We start from the raw sequence: 17,486 nt of genomic DNA on the forward strand, positions 1-17,486 counted from the left end.
AAAGCAGACTACTTATAGCTGGGATCGGTGCTGGATCAAAATGTCCGCTAGAATTCATGACGTCACACGCACGCGTCATCATACCGCGACGTTTTCAACAGAATACTTCGCGCGAAATTTAAAAATGCAATTTAGTAAACTAAAAAGGCCGTATTGGCAGGTGTTGCAATGTTAATATTTCATCATTGATATATAATCTATCAGACTGCGTGGTCGGTAGTAGTGGGTTTTGGTAGGCCTTTAAAGTTTAGGGCCGTCCAAACTCTTTCCACCAAGGGTTGCATACTGAAAATCAAACCCCGGCCGATACTAAAGACTACGAAAAATGTGACCCGTTGCCTCCCTGCTTGGCACTCGGCATCAAGGGTTGGAATTGGGGGTTAAATCACCAAAATGATTCCCGGGCGCTGCTACCGTTGCTGCTCACTGCTCCCCTTACCTCCCAGGGGTGGAACAAGCAGATTGGTCAAATGCAGAGAGTACTTTCACCACACTTAGTGTGTGTGTGACTGGCAGTGGTACTTTAACTTTTTAACATGTATTTTTTGGAGTATAAGTCGCACCGGTCAAAAATGCATAAAAAAGAAGAAAGAAAAAAACATATAGAAGTCGCACTGGACTATAAGTCACATTTTTGGGGGGGAAATGTATTTGATAAAACCCAACACCGAGAATAGACATTTGAAAGGCAATTTAAAATAAATAAAGACTAGTGAACAACAGGCTGAATAAGTGTACGTTATATGATGTATAAATGACCAACTGAGAAGGTGCCTGGTATGTTAACGTAACATATTATGGTAAGAGTCATTCAAATAACTATAACATATAGAACATGCTATACGTTTACCAAACAATCTGTCACTGCTAATTGCTAAATCCCATGAAATCTTATACGTCTAGTCTCTAACGTGAATGAGTTAAATAATATTATTTTATATTTTACGGTAATGTGTTAATAATTTCACACATAAGTCGCTCCTGAGTATAAGTCGCACCCCCGGCCAAACTGAAAAAAACTGCGACTTATAGTCCGAAAAATACGGTATGCGGAAAGCCATATTGCTAAGAACGATATTGTCGGCTTTGTATTATTAGTGACTAAGTATTTTATTATAAATTATTTGTTAGATCCTTTCAGCGTTTTCTCATCACATAACGATTTGCTCTTTTTTTCTGACATTTTTACTGTTTTCCCATGTAAAAATAGAATAAAAAATAATAATCCGATTTTGTAACTGCATAAACTAATGTGTCAAAGTCTGCCTGTACAAAAATATTAATGTTCAATTGCATATTTAATGTTTATTGTTGTAATTTTTCAAACTAATTCACAATTTAGTATTTCATTTTTAATTAACGAAATAAACTATGCTTTATAGCTTAAGTATTGTTTAATTTTTATTTTAAGAGCTTCTAATATTTTAGATCAAACCTTTTCCACCAAGGGCTGCATACTGAAAAGACAAAAATGGAGGGGCCATTTTGATATACATATATATATATATATATATATATATATATATATGTATATATATATATATATATATATATATTTTTTTTTTTTTTTTTTTGTTAAAAAAAAAAAAAGCTAAACACACTCCGACGCCGATACTTTGTGTAAAAATACTTAATGTGTCTGCCAAAATTCAAAAATTTGTGTATTATCAAATAACATCAATCTAAAAAAAATAGCAGTAAAAATGTAAGAAAAAAAACAATTGGAATGTGATGAAAAAAAGGCTAAAATTCTTAAACAAATATTACTTACTTAGTCACCTTTAACGCAATGTTACGTCTTTAAATTAAAATATGTTTCAACAATAAAAAATAAAGATCTAAAATAAAAATAAAATATACTTAATATATGAAAAAAGTTTGGTTGGTGTTGTTAATTAACTAACTCACAAGTTAATTTGAAAAATTACAACAACCATAATAAACATTGTTAAATGTTGGCTGGCATGGCGTAGTGGGTAGAGCGGCTGTGCCAGAAACCTGAGGGTTGCAGGTCCGCTCCCCGCCTATTGACATCCAAATCGCTGCCGTTGTGTCCTTGGGCAGGAAGGACACTTCACCCTTTGCCCCCCAGTGCCGCTCACACTGGTGAATGAATGATGGTGGTCTGAGGGGCCGTAGGCGCAAATTGGCAGCCACGCTTCCGTCAGTCTACCCCAGGGCAGCTGTGGCTTACCACCACCAGGTGTGAATGAATGATGGGTTCCCTCTTCTCTGTGAGCGCTTTGAGTGTCTAATAATAGAAAAGCATGATATAAATCTAATCCATTATTATTATTATTATTGTTATTAAATGTGGATCTGAACATACATAATTTTTCACTAACAGTTAAACAATCATAATATTAATATTTTTATTTTATTCTTCGGGAAAAAGGAAAGTAAAAATGAGCAAAAACATTGGTATGTAATGAGAAAATGCTGAAAGTACTTAAGAGGGTCACGCTTACGTGTTGAGATTCAATTGTGTAAAAACTATTAAGTGGTGTATACTGAACACATGGATTGACCAAAATAAGATTCTTATTGCTCTGAGAATTATGTTGAGAAGGAGTGGGTTTAAATAAGCTTTGCTTCTCCTTTTCAGACATGTGGAAATGAAAACCCTCAACATTAGTTTGTATAGAATTGTCATGTGGTATGCATGTCCCAAATAAAATGAACTTAACTGAAAAATTTTACATTTACTTTCCAGTATGTGGCCCCTGGTGGACAGCCCTGAACTTAAGTATAAAGTGTCGATATTTTGATTTGAGAAATCAATATTAAGAGCATAAAGATCTGGTGTCCATATTCCAGTATTGCTCCGCTTATAAATAATGTCTGTCACACAAATGCTGGTGACGCCGAAGAGAAAAAACAAACCAAAAAACCTCCGCCTCTTGTGGTTACGTTATCGCACTCTGGATGTGATTCACGGTGCAGCTTTACTCGTATGTTGGCAGAGATTACGTTTGACATGGTGCACAAAAACTACTGAAGTGGAGTCAAATCAGGCATAGGCGCCGAGCACCCAAGTGGAATTGATAGCAACTTTCGATCTTAAAATATTTTTTTTAAAATGAATCTTGTTGTTGTTAATTTTGTGCTGAGTTTGTCAGTTTAACATAATCAAAACTTCACAAATCATATAGTCTATAATTAACAAAGCCTAACCAAGATTTCATGGAGCCTGATAATGAACTAATGACTCAATCTTCTTGACTTTGAACACACTGCACACCAGCGAATGAAGGCATACTTAGTCAACAGTCATACATGTCACACTAAGAGTGGCAGTGTGAACAATGCCAACACTGTCATAAACATGTGCCATATAGTGAAACCACACTAAACAATACTGTCATAAACATGTGCCATATAGTGAAACCACACTGAACAACACTGTCATAAACATGTGCCATATAGTGAAACCACACTAAACAACACTGTCATAAACTTCTGCCATATAGTGAAACCACACTAAACATCCATCTTCTTCCGCTTATCCAAAGGTCGTGTCGCGGGGGCAACAGCCTAAAGCAGGGAAACACAGATTTCCCTCTCCCCAGCCACTTCGTCTAGCTCTTCCTGGGGGATCCCGAGGCGTTCCCAGGCCAGCCGGGAGACATAGTCTTCCCAACGTGTCCTGGGTCTTTCCCGTGGCCTTCTACCGGTTGGACGTGCCCTAAACACCTCCCTAGGGAGGTGTTCGGGTGGCATCCTGACCAGATGCCCAAACTACCTCATCTGGCTCTTCTCGATGTGAAGGAGCAGCAGCTTTACTTTGAGTTCCTCCCTGATGGCAGAGCTTCTCACCCTATCTCTAAGGGAGAGCCCCGCCACCTGGCGGAGGAAACTCATTTCGGCCGCTTGTACCCGTGATCTTATCCTTTCAGTCATGACCCAAAGCGAGGATGGGAGCGTAGATCGACCGGTAAATTGAGAGCTTTGCCTTCCGGCTCGGCTCCTTCTTCACCACAACGGATCGATACAACGTCCGCATTACTGAAGACGCCGCACCGATCCGCCTGTCGATCTCACGATCCACTCTTCCCTCACTAGTGAACAAGACTCCTAGGTACTTGAACTCCTCCATTTGGGGCAGGGTCTCCTCCCCAACCCGGAGATGGCACTCCACCCTTTTCCAGGCGAGAACCATGGACTCAGACTTGGAGGTGCTGATTCTCATTCCGGTCGCTTCACACTCGGCTGCGAACCGATCCAGTGGAAGCCATCAGGACCACATCATCTGCAAAAAGCAGAGACCTAATCCTGCGGTCACCAAACCGGAACCCTTCAACGCCTTGACTGCGCCTAGAAATTCTGTCCATAAAAGTTACGAACAGAATCGGTGACAAAGTCCAACCCTCACTGGAAACGTGTCCGACTTACTGCCGGCAATGCGGCCCAAGCTCTGACACCGATCATACAGGGAGCGGACCGCCACAATAAGACACTCCGGTACCCCATACTCTCTGAGCACTTCCCACAGGACTTCCCAAGGGCCACGGTCGAATGCCTTCTCCAAGTCCACAGTAAACAACACTGTCATAAATATGTGCCATATAATGAAATCAGATTAAACAACACTGTCATAAACATGTGCCATATAGTGAAACCACACTAAACAACAATGTCATAAATATGTGCCATATAGTGAAACCACACTAAACAACACTGTCATAAACATGTGCCAAATAGTGAAACCACACTAAACAACACTGCCATAAATATGTGCCATATAGTGAAACCACACTAAACAACACTGTCATAAAGATGTGCCATATAGTGAAACCACACTAAACAACACTGTCATAAACATGTGCCATATAGTGAAACCACACTAAACAACAACGACAAACACATTTTGGAAGAATATTTGCAGCGCAACACAACATAAACACTGCAGAACAAATTCCCAGAATTCCATTGGCGTTTGTTTATTTTGGCTACACCTAACATCCACTGTGATTATAGCACGTACAATAGCGCATCACAAAATCTTGTTGTTTTTTTTTTGTTTTTTTTTACATATTATGTTTATAAACTCAGGAAATATGACCCTGGACACATGACCACTTTGAATATGACTAATGTATGATCCTGTAATGACTTGGTATCTGATCGATACCTGAATGTGTGGTATCATCCAAAACTAATGTAAAGTATCAAACAACAGAAGAATAAGTGGTTATTACATTTTAACAAAAGTGTAGAAAGAACATGTTGAAACAGAAAGTAAGCAGATATTAACAGTAAATGAACAAGTAGATGAATCATTTATTTTCTACCACTTGTCCTTAATAATGTTGACAAAATAATAGAATGATAAATGCCACAATATGTTACTGGATATGTCAGCAGCTAAATTTGGAGCCTTTGTTTGTTTCCTTACTAATAAAAGACAAGTTGTCTTGTATGTTCACTATTTTATTTAGAATAGAATATAATAGAATAGAATGTACTTCATTGATCCCTGCGAGAAATTCAATTCAAGGACTAAATTTAATGGATCTTAGGTTTTTTTTTTGTTAAAATAAAACCAATAATGACATTTTTGTGGTCCCCTTTATTTAGTAAAGTACCGACATTTTTTTGGTACCGGTACCAAAATATTGGTATGGGGACAACACTAGTACACACACAGAGCGAGCACCCACTGGTAGAAATGTAGATCGCGCCTATGAAGTCAGGTACTTACTTTTTGATCCGGGCCTCGTAGGCAGCCTTCTGTTTGTGAAGCTGGTCCTTCAGGCCGTCCACCAGACTGCCCAGCGAGACATCGGTCCCGTCCCCATCCTCAGACGTGACGATGGATGGGACTCCGGCGGCCGTGCTCACGTTGCCGTTCTCGCTGCAAGCGGCGCTGCTGCTGCAGAGCTCCATGGCCTCGCAGCTGTCCCGCTCAGAGCCGGGATCTGCGCTCACATCCCCGTCCCGTCGTCGCGCCGCCTCCCTTGGAGCGTCCGTCCAATCCGCTTTATCTGCGCTTTCACTCACGACTCCGCAGTTCTGCTCACCGTTTCCTGAGTCTGGCCCCGAGATCTCGCAGGAGGAAGTAGACCAGGGTGTGCTGGCCACACTCTGGACACTTCCCATGCTGGAGGAGGACGTGACGTTGTCATAGGTTGAAAGTCTCTGGGAGGAGCCGGTTGAGTCCCTGTCGCGTGTTGACCTTTCACCTGAGGACGTGCGCCTGTGGCCCCTCAAAGAGGACAAACCGTTCATCAGCCAGTTACTGCTTCCCCCCCCGGAGGACACGCCGCTTGGGTCCGGCACCGATCCGCTCTGCTTAGCCTGCGGCTGAGAACGAGGCGCGGAGGAGCTTTTAAAAGTGTACTTCCAAGAAGGTAAACTCTTGGCTTGTTTACTCGGACTGACCACCGTATCAGCTTTCGTCGAAGAAGAACCTAATTTCGGGACGGGGTTCGGGGTCTGCGTGGGCGTGACGGCAGCACACAGTTTAGCATCGAGTGACGAGGCGCTGCTGTCCAGTTCTTGTTCCGGGTTGGGGACGGGGCAGCTCTGCAGGTCTTCTTCAGAGATCCAGGCACCGAGGCTGCGGTTGTGGAGCTGATGTACCTGAAAGGGATGCTCCGCTTGGGGTACGTTCAGGCCCTCCTGGTCCCTCCCTGAGTACAAACGGTTGTGTTCCCTGATGAGGACCGTCATTAGGTGCTGGACTAAAGAGGTACCTGTAGAATGTGGAACACATCATCACACATGCACTGCCTTCTCCTGGTCCACAACAATGACAAACATTGCGTCATACCCTCCATGATGGTCACTGGGTCTTCCATCTTGGGTCGAAGGATATTTGGTCCGAACACTGTGGCCAGGTTCTGAACACTCATCTTGTTTTCATTACAGTGAGATTGGACTTCATCAAGGAATCTAAAAGGAAAATGATGCTATTTATTTATGAAAGTGTTGGGCCAGAGTATATATTTTATATGATTGGCAGATTTCTAATGTTTTTCTAGTGTGTGTTTTCTCTCTTCAAATAGATAACATTTTGACAGACGACCCACGAAGCCCTAATCAATAAAGCATAACATAGAGTATCCATCCATTATCTACCACATAGAGTAGTTTTTTTTTTATAAAGTAGGACTTTAGAAAACACTTAATGACTATAATGACCAACATTAAAATTCAGTAGAGTAATAGGCCTGAATATGCATTAAATGTTTGGCCACTGTAACATTGCACAAAGTTAGAACATCCATTGTCTACCTCTAGTCCCTTATGAGGTCGTGGGGGTGCTGGAGCCTATTTCAGCTACAATTGGGCGGAAGGCGGCGTACACCCTGGACAAGTCACCCACTCAACACAGGGCCAACACTGTTTGAATATTTAATTAGGTGATTCCTTGGTGTACCACTAGATGGAGCCTGTGCACAATGATTTACAGAGCATCATAATCCAGCATACATGAACACTACCTTTCAACAGTCCTCTTTGTTACAAGTTTCTAATCAAATTTCTTTTTTTTTTTTTTTTTTTTCAGTCCGGGTTAATTTTTGCCTCATCTCTCACTTAAAGCATGAGTGAAGAATGCACCATCTACCTTAAAGAGCTGAAAAGTTCAAAAGAGAAAGAGATGACACAATATTATCTGCTCACAGACGCTATCTGGTGGTTGTTTGAGCACACTGCAGCTGGTCCTGGATAGTCACACACCTTGAAGGCCTACTGAAACCCACTACTACCGACCACGCAGTCTGATAGTTTATATATCAATGATGAAATATTAACATTGCAACACATGCCAATACGGCCGGTTTAGTTTACTAAATTGCAATTTAAAATTTCCCGCGAAGTATCCTGTTGAAAACATTGCGGAATGATGACGCGTGCGCGTGACGTCGTCGGTGCTAGCAATTATGTTCTTCCAGCACCGATCACGGCTAAAAGTAGTCTGTTTTTATGGCATAATTACACAGTATTCTGGAAATCTGTGCTGCTGAATCTTTTGCAATTTGTTAAATTAATAATGGAGACTACAAAGAAGAATGCTGTTGGTGGAAAGCGGTGTATTGCAGCCGGCTGTAGGAACACAAACACAGCCGGTGTTTCTTTGTTTGTTGTGAAGCTTTAATATGGAACAGAGCGGTCACACGAACATGTTTCTCTACCACATGTCAACCAGCAGGTTTCAGTGAGAAAATTGTGGTAATAAGTCGGCTTTTACCGTAAACATGAGCGGAGCTTGTGTCGTTCCTCCTGCAGCAGCTGCGACTTTCTTGGCTCCTCCGTGGCTTCCCTCAGAGACACTGGCGGTCACCACACCCCTCCGACTTTCAGGTATGACTATATAATCTCACTAAAACACTGGTAATACAATAAGCAGATAAGGGATTTTCCAGATGTATCCTAGTAAATGTGTCTAATAACATCTGAATCGCTCCCACTGCCGTCGTCTTTTTTTTTCTTTCTTCTAGTCCTTCACTCTCACCATCCTCATCCACGAATCTTTCATCCTTGCTCAAATTAATGGGGAAATTGTCGTTTTCTCGGTCCGAATCGCTCTAGCTGCTGGTGGCCATGATTGTAAACAATGCGAGGATGTGAGGAGCTCTACAACCAGTGACGTCACGCGCACATCGTCTGCTACTTCCGGTACAGGCAAGGCTTTTTTATTAGCGACCAAAAGTTGCGAACTTTATCGTCAATGTTCTCTACTAAATCCTTTCAGCAAAAATATGGCAATATCGCGAAATGATCAAGTATGACACATAGAGTGGACTTGCTATCCCTGTTTAAATAAGAACATCTCATTTCAGTAGGCCTTTAATGCTTCAGTCACGTGCAGGATTCCCACAGGAATGAAGGCAACCATGCAACCCTACCTACTGTAAACATTTGAAAATGAGCTGATAATGATGACTGCTGTACAGTTGTATCTTGTTTTTGAAATTCCTTTTTCTGAGTCTTATTTGCAATTAATATAACCTACATTTTGCATACAGTTGAAATTCCAAAGAGTTAGATGGGAGTAAGAGTTAGATGGCAGTATTGTATAGACGACGCTGTGTTGCCTTGCTAGGGGGGAGTCTGGAGACATCAACAAGAAAAAGTATCTTAGTTAGGACCGAAATCATGGTCCCAATACGGAAAACCATTGCATCTAATAGAGAGCAAAATACTAGAGTCCGTGAACATTGCTCCAAAGTCAGGATTTTTTGTTGGGTTTAAAGTGCATACAAAAGTAAACATTGACGGGTGCAAAGGCAACAATATATGATTAGACAAGACTGCAGCTAAAGAAGGACTTCCCTATTCATCCCCGAGAAACCCGCCAGGTGAACATCTGATCTTACGAATTCCGGTGCTGACGTAAGACAACCCGCGTCCCATATGTGATCGTAGGATGAACAGATTTATTACAGTACTAAGACTATAGTGGCCATTACCAGTTAGCTTCTACAGCTGGGTTGCCCAAAATGCGGCACAGATGCCATCTGTGGTCCGTGAATCATTTGTCATCGGCCTTAGGCAGATTTAAGAAAACAAAAAATAGAGATCGCATCTGTCAAAATGAGGGTGGTCCCAAAAAGAGGGATTTTTCAAATTGACTGTCTTTTTTAAAAGTGCTCCCCCTCTGGTCAAAAATATGAAATAACAGGTGTGTTTAAAAATTTGACGTGCTCCCCCTCTGACCAACATATGTAATAACAAGTGTGTCTAAGAAATTAAAATGCGCCCTCTTTGGCCAAAATGAATAATGCAAATAAAACAAATATATATAGAGAGACATATTGTAATAACTTGAAGTAAATAGTGAATATTTAAAACCAATTACAAACAAAAAATCCCCCCCAAAAAATATTAACTAAGAGCTCACCTTTTTTATATTTGCATAGTATGTATATATTATTAATGTTATAAATACAAATCTGCATATATCTAGAAAGGGTGGTCCTAAAGAGGTAGGCATATTTCGGAGGTCACAAGAAGGTAACACATCCAAGAATGTGTGTGTGTGTGTGTATATTGTTATATGTCTATTTGATTGTCACATGCAGGTTTTTTTGGGAGGTGTTGAAATTGCCATGTAAAATCGCTAATCAGTAGCTTGTCTATGGCAAAGCTAACCTAAATTAGCATCAAGCTTTTGCATTTTACGCAAGTGTAGCTTTACTTTAGGTTTAAGCGTCTTCTATCAGGCACACTTGCTTTGTTGCAACAAATATATGGATGCACGGCACTGTTTGATTTTACGTGACATAATACCCCCGTTGTCCCAACGGAATTCGATCGGTGCCTATGTAAATAACGATTCCGAGTTACAATCCAGCTTCTAAACTTGAAGCGAGGTAAACACAGGCTAACTAGCTAAAGGCTGGACCAGGGGTGTCAACCTCATTTTAGCTCAGAGGCCACAGAGAGAAAAATATATTCCCAAGTGGGCCAGAGTGGTAAAAATATGGCATGATAACTCAAAAATAAAGACGACTTCAGATTGTTTTTTTTGTTAAAAAAAATAGACAACAATGTACAACTCATGTTTTGTTTTGTTTTAACACTTACTTGTTGCGGTTAATATTATTCTATTAGATGTTATTTTTACTTTCTGAAAAAATTATGTGATAATGTTCATTACTCAAATAGGTGAAATTCAGTCTGGCCGAGTTTTAAAATGCTCCAATCGGTGGTCATTTTTATTCCATCAGAAGATGAAATCAATAATATCAAAATCAAACTACAATAAGTTGTTAATGCAATTTACTCATTTTCCTCAACTGATGTACTGATGACGTGGTTTATTCTGTGCACATGTAGCATCATCTTCAACAAAACCTGTGAATTTGGACTCATTTCATTCATCCCACATGAAGTTCGAAATGGATAGATATTATTTCAACATATTTATGTGCACCCATAAAATGTGTCCTCAGTCATAAGTGCAACACAAAACGTACAGATTATCAAAAGCATTTTACAGGGGGGGGGGTACATGTGACAGGTCACATTATTCGCTCTCGGAGCGATGACGTCACAACGTGACGTCACCTAGGTAGTCAATCTGCCATTTCCTCAAACACATTACAAACATAGAGTCAAATCAGCTCTGTTATTTTCCGTTTTTTTGACTGTTTTCTGTACCTTGGATACATCATGCCTCGTTGGTGTGTTGTCGGAGGGTGTAACAACACGATCAGGGACGGATTCAAGTTGATTTATGTGGAGTGTGCATCGATTAGCACGGCATGCTAATCGATGCTAACATGCTATTTAGGCTAGCTGTATGTACATACTGCTCGTTATGCCTCATTTGTAGCTATATTTGCATCCAGCCTTTCCCTCCACCCACATTTAATGCCAAACAAACACATACCAATCGACGGATTTAAGTTGCACCAGTGTCAAAAGATCCAAAAGTCTCTCGTTTGCACATTTCACCGGCGATGCTACGACAGACATGGCACAGAGATGTATGGATACCCTGCGACACTCAAAGCAGATGCATTTCCAACGATAAAGTCAACGAAATCACAAAGGTGAGTTTTGTTGATGTTAATGACTTATGTGCTAATCAGACATATTTGGTCGCGGCATGACTGCCAGCTAATCGATGCTAAAATGCTATTTAGGCTGGCTGTATGTACATTTGTAGCAATATTTGCATCCAGCCTTTCACTCCACCCACATTTAATGCCAAACAAACACTTACCAATCGACGGATTTAAGTTGCTCCTGCACTTTTTGCCGGCGATGCTACGACAGACATGGCACAGAGATGTATGTATACTCTGCGACACTCAAAGCAGATGCATTTCCAACGATAAAGTCAACGAAATCACAAAGGTGAGTTTTGTTGATGTTAATGACTTATGTGCTAATCAGACATATTTGGTCGCGGCATGACTGCCAGCTAATCGATGCTAAAATGCTATTTAAGCTAGCTGTATGTACATTTGTAGCAATATTTGCATCCAGCCTTTCACTCCATCCACATTTAATGCAAACAAACACTTACCAATCGACGGATTTTAGTTGCTCCTGCACATTTTACTGGCGATGCTACGACAGACATGGCACATAGATGTATGGATACCCTACGACACTCAATCGTTGGTTGGAAGGCGATCGCCGAATAGCTTCAATAGCTATTCGCTCAATAGCTTCAGTTTCTTCTTCAATTTTGTTTTCGCTATCTGCCTCCATACTCCAACCATCCGTTTCAATACATGCGTAATCTGTTGAATCGCTTAAGCCGCTGAAATCCGAGTCTGATTCCGAGCTAATGTCGCTATATCTTGCTGTGCCATCCGCCATGTTGGCATCACTAAATGACGTCACAGGAAAATGGACGATGGATTTAAAGATAGCGAAAATCAGGCACTTTAAAGCCTTTTTTCGGGATATTCCATGATGGGTAAAATTTTGAAAAAAAACTTCTAAAAATAAAATAAACCGCTGGGAACTGATTTTTATTGGTTTTAACCCTTCTGAAATTGTGATAATGTTCCCCTTTAACATGCAGTTGCAATTCCAAAGGGTTAGATGGCAGTAGTGTATAGACTACCCTGTGTTACGTAGCTCCGCCCCCTCTGAAGTCATGTTTTCACGGTAGGGGATACAAAGACGTCCAATATCAGGTTTTTTTCATTCAAAAATTTCAGTTCATATTTATAAATAGCAAACTCATCTCACCGGCCGAATAAAACCTGTTCGCTTGATCCAGCTCGCAGTCTGCGCATTTGACACCCCTGAGCTACACCAGTGGTTCTCGAATGGGGGTACTTGAAGGTATGCCAAGGGGTGCGTGAGATTTTTTCAAATATTCTAAAAATAGCAACATTTCAAAAATCCTTTATAAATATATTTATTGAATGATACTTCAACAAAATATGAATGTAAATTTATAAACTGTGAAAAGAAATACAACAATGAAATATTCAGTGTTGACAGCTAGATTTTTTGTGGACATGTTCCATAAATATTGATGTTAAAAATGTCTTTTTTTGTGAAGAAATGTTTAGAATTAAGTTCATGAATCCAGATGGATCTCTATTACAATCCACAAAGAGGGCACTTTAAGTTGATGATTACTTCTATGTGTAGAAATCTTTATTTATAATTGAATCACTTGTTTATTTTTCAACAAGTTTTTAGTTATTTGTATATCTTTTTTTCCAAATAGGTCAAGAAAGACCACTACAAATGAGCAATATTTTGCACTGTCATACAATTTAATGAATCAGTAACTGATGACCCAGTGCTGTATTTTACTTCTTTATCTCTTTTTTTCAACCAAAAAAGATTTGCTCTGATTAGGGGGTACTTGAACTAAAGCAATTTTCACAGGGGGTACATCACTGAAAAAAGGTTGAGAACCACTAGGCTAGACGGCGACTCAGATTCCATTTGTTCCATTGATCATGTTTCATTATTATTCCTGTTAATATATTAGAATTCAATGTGACCTATAGTGGGATTGTACTGTACATGCACTATATAGCTAATGATGGAATATTCACATTGTCTGCAAACAAACTTGACAAAAAAAACGATGAACTTACTTGCATATGTACTTGAGGAGATTGTAGTTCGGCAGAGGTAGTGTGTAAACTTGCTTTCCAAGCTCCTGAACCCCCTGAGGAGAAGCACAAGCGCAGCGCTTTTAGACCGAAAGCAGCACCTCTAAGGACAATGCACCGTTTACATGCCTCCTCCTCATCTTTGGCCAAAAGCTGTGCGCATGTTAGAAAGTCTTCATATTTGCAGAAGGGAATGACAGGTTCAGGCAGCTCTCGCAGGTACAATTTCATCAAAGACGCCACCGTGTGAACGTCCGTGTTACTGCAAAGAGAAATGAAAAAGGATATCCTGTACTGTATGTCTGATATTAAAGGCCTACTGAAACCTACAACTACCCACCACGCAGTCTGATAGTTTATATATCAATGATGAAATATTAACATTGCAACACAAGCCAATACGGTCTTTTTAGTTTACTAAATTACAATTTTAAATTTCCTGGGAGTTTCGTCTTGAAAACGTCATGTAATGATGACGTGTGCGCAAGACGTCACAGGTTTTAGGAAGTATGAGCGCTACGCGCACACACAGCTAAATGTCGACTGCTTTAACGGCATAATTACACAGTATTTTGGAGAACTGTGTTGCTGAATCTTTTGCAATTTGTTCAATTAATATTGGAGAAGTCAAAGTAGAAAGACGGAGTTGGGAAGCTTTAGCCTTTAGCCAACCAAACACACGGTGATTCCTTGTTTAAAATTCACGGAGTTGAAACTTTAGTATGGATCACAGCGGACATGGATCCCGACCACTTGTCAACCAGCAGGTTTTGGTGAGAAAATTGTGGTTAAAAAGTCACTTCTTACCGGAGATCAGCTGAGTTGCGCATCCCGTACAGCTGCTGTCGACTTCCCCGAGACACTGTGCGTCAACACCCGGCCGTGGACGTAAACTTCCGACTATCAGGTACTGTTAAACTCACTAAAACACTAGCAACACAATAGAAAGATAAGGGATTTCCCAGAATTATCCTAGTAAATGTGTCTAAAAACATATGAATCCGTCTCAATGCAGCGCGATTGCAATCGCGTTTTTTTTCTTTTTGTTTTTCTAGTCCGGCGCTATCAATATCCTCAAACACGAATCTTTCATCCTCGCTCAAATTAATGGGGGAATTCTAGTTTTCTCGGTCCAAATAGCACTTTTTGTTGGAGGCTCCCATTAAAAACAACGTGAATATGTGAGGAGCCCTCAACATGTTACGTTAACGTTTGCGACTTCAGGTAGAGGCAGGGCTTTTCTCCAGTTGCAAACTTTATCGTGGATGTTCTCTACTAAATCCTTTCAGCAAAAATATGGCAATATCGCGAAATGATCAAGTATGACACATAGAATGGACCTGCTATCCCCGTTTAGAAAATCTCATTTCAGTAGGCCTTTAACGATCAGTTTGCTTTGTGTGTGTTCAACCTGTTGAGGGGTTTCACCTGTCAAAAAGGGGCTTGTCGCCACAGTCGAAAGCCTCCTGCAGCTCTTTGACCAGGTTGGCCTGCCCCGGCATTCGGAAAAGACCCTCCTCATCCAAGCCCCTCTCCCTGATGAAGTCCACGCACTGCTCCACCAGCAGGGGGGCCAGCCGAGGGCCCAACTTCTTCTCATACAGCACCGTGTCCTCTAATCGCTGGCCAAATATCCCTGCGGAAACGAGACTTTGGCGTTCATCATTCAAGTGCTGCTTTGCTTTCATCCATTAAAAAAGGTATGTTGTTATTTAGGGACGGCGTGGCGCAGTGGGATAGTGGCCGTGCGCAACCCGAGGGTCCCTGGTTCAAATCCCACCTAGTACCAACCTCGTCACGTCCACTGTGTCCTGAGCAAGACACTTCACCCTTGCTCCTGATGGGTGCTGGTTGGCGCCTTGCATGGCAGCTCCCTCCATCAGTGTGTGAATGTGTGTGTGAATGGGTAAATGTGGAAGTAGTGTCAAAGCGCTTTGAGTACCTTGAAGGTAGAAAAGCGCTATACAAGTACAACCCATTTATTTATTTATCATTTACAGTACATCGGATTTATGTTCAAGCATTACAAGACGGTGGATGTTATTGTACTCACAACCTGTTCCAAATTTAAGGGGACCGGCATTACACGCACAAGCACAAAGGAAGTAACAACTACAAACACGGTGCTTCCGGAAAGTATTCACATTACTCCACTTTTTAAAAAAAAAATCTTCTCATGTTCCAACTTTATTCTAAAATGTAATTAATAAATGTTTGTCCTTATAATTCTACACACAATATACCGTAATGACAATGTGAAACTTTTTTTTTTAAATTAAATATATTAAACAAAACAAAAAAACGTATGTACATAAGTATTCACAGCGTTTGCTCAATATTTTGTTGATGCACATGTGGCAGCAATTACAGCCACAAACTTGGAACACCTATCTTTGGGCAGTTTCGCACTTTCCTCTTTGCAGCACCTCAGGTTGAATGAGAAGTGTTGAATTTTATGCAGGATGTCTCTGTAATTTTCTGCATTCATCTTTCCCTCTATCCTGACCAATATCCCAAAACTGCCGCGAAAACCATCCCCACAGCATGAAACTGCCACCACCATGCTTCACTGTAAGAATGTTCTTGTCCTGATGAGTTGTGCCTGGTTTCCACCAAACATGATGCCTGGCATTCATGCCGAAGATTTAAATTTTTGTCTCATCACACCAGTGAAGTTAGCTTCTCTTTCAGGTACATTTTGGCAAACTTTATAACAAAGAAGTGGCTTCCATCCGGCCACTCCACCATACAGGTCTGATTGGTGGATTGCTGCAGAGATGATAGTCTTTCTGGAAGGTTTTTCACTCTCCACAGAGAAATGCAGTAGCTCTTAAAAAGTGACCATCAGGTACTTGTTCACCTCCCTGACTAGACTGAGATGAATGCAGCAATGTACAGAGACATCCGAGATGAAAAGCCACGCTTCGCATCCAGCCTGATGGAGCTTTAGAGGTGCTACACGAGGACTTGGTGAAACTGTCCAAAGATCAGTGTCAAGCTTGTGGAAAGTGGAATTATTTACCATTCTTGCTTGATGTACAGCTTAAGTCGTTCAACAGTCCGGGGTCTCCGCTGTTGTATTTTATGTTTCATAATGCGCCACACATTTTCGATGGGAGACAAGTCTGGACTGCAGGCGGGCCAGGAAAGTACCCGCACTCTTTTACTACGATGCCACGCTAATGCAACACGTGGCTTGGCACTGTTTTTCTGAAATAAGCAGTGGCGTCCATGATAACGTTGCTTGGATGACAACATATGTTGCTCCAAAACCTGTATGGACCATTCAGCATTAATGGTGCCTTCACAGATGTGTAAGTTACCCATGCCATGGGCACTAATACACCCCCATACCATCACAGATGCTGGCTTTTGAACTTTGCGCCTATAACAATCCTGATGGTTATTTTCCTCTTTGTTCCGGAGGACACCACGTCCACAGTTTTCAAATATAATTTGAAATGTGGACTCGTCAGACCACAGAACACTTTTCCACTTTTCATCAGTCCATCTTAGATAAGCTCAGGCCCAGCGAAGCCAGCGGCGTTGCTGGGTGTTGTTGATAAATGGCTTTCGCTTTGCACAGTAGCTTTAACTTGCACTTACAGATGTAGCGACCAACTGTAGTTACTGACAGTGTTTTTTTGAAGTGTTCCTGAGCCCATGTGGGGATATCCTTTACACACTGATGTCGGTTTTTGATGCAGTACCGCCTGAGGGGATCAAAGGTAGGTAATATCGCTTAAGTGCAGTGATTTCTCCAGATTCTCTGAAACTTTTGATGATTTTACGGACCGTAGATGGTAAAATCCCTAAATTCCTTGCAATAGCTCGTTGAGAAATGTTGTTCTACAACTGTTCGACAATGGTAAAATCCCTAAATGCCTTGCAATAGCTCGTTGAGAAATGTTATTCTACAACTGTTCGACAATTTGCTTA

The 17,486-nt window shown here is 41.0% G+C and overlaps 1 protein-coding gene across 1 annotated transcript in view; it reads right to left on the reverse strand.

The window, feature by feature from the left end:
* The window catches only part of si:dkey-191m6.4 (rho GTPase-activating protein 22), a 77,465-nt gene that overhangs the window by 1,911 nt on the left and 58,068 nt on the right, over positions 1 to 17,486 (reverse strand). The window contains exons 5-9 of the mRNA XM_061909019.1: positions 14,976 to 15,183; positions 13,677 to 13,809; positions 13,530 to 13,603; positions 6,773 to 6,894; positions 5,702 to 6,695 (exon numbers count right to left, since the gene is read on the reverse strand). Of these exons, the coding sequence (XP_061765003.1) occupies positions 5,702 to 6,695; positions 6,773 to 6,894; positions 13,530 to 13,603; positions 13,677 to 13,809; positions 14,976 to 15,183 (1,531 nt within the window). The remainder of the gene's footprint in view (positions 1 to 5,701; positions 6,696 to 6,772; positions 6,895 to 13,529; positions 13,604 to 13,676; positions 13,810 to 14,975; positions 15,184 to 17,486) is intronic.

This window comes from Nerophis ophidion, linkage group LG08 (assembly GCF_033978795.1).
Source record: "Nerophis ophidion isolate RoL-2023_Sa linkage group LG08, RoL_Noph_v1.0, whole genome shotgun sequence".
Classification (NCBI taxonomy): Eukaryota; Metazoa; Chordata; class Actinopteri; order Syngnathiformes; family Syngnathidae; genus Nerophis; species Nerophis ophidion.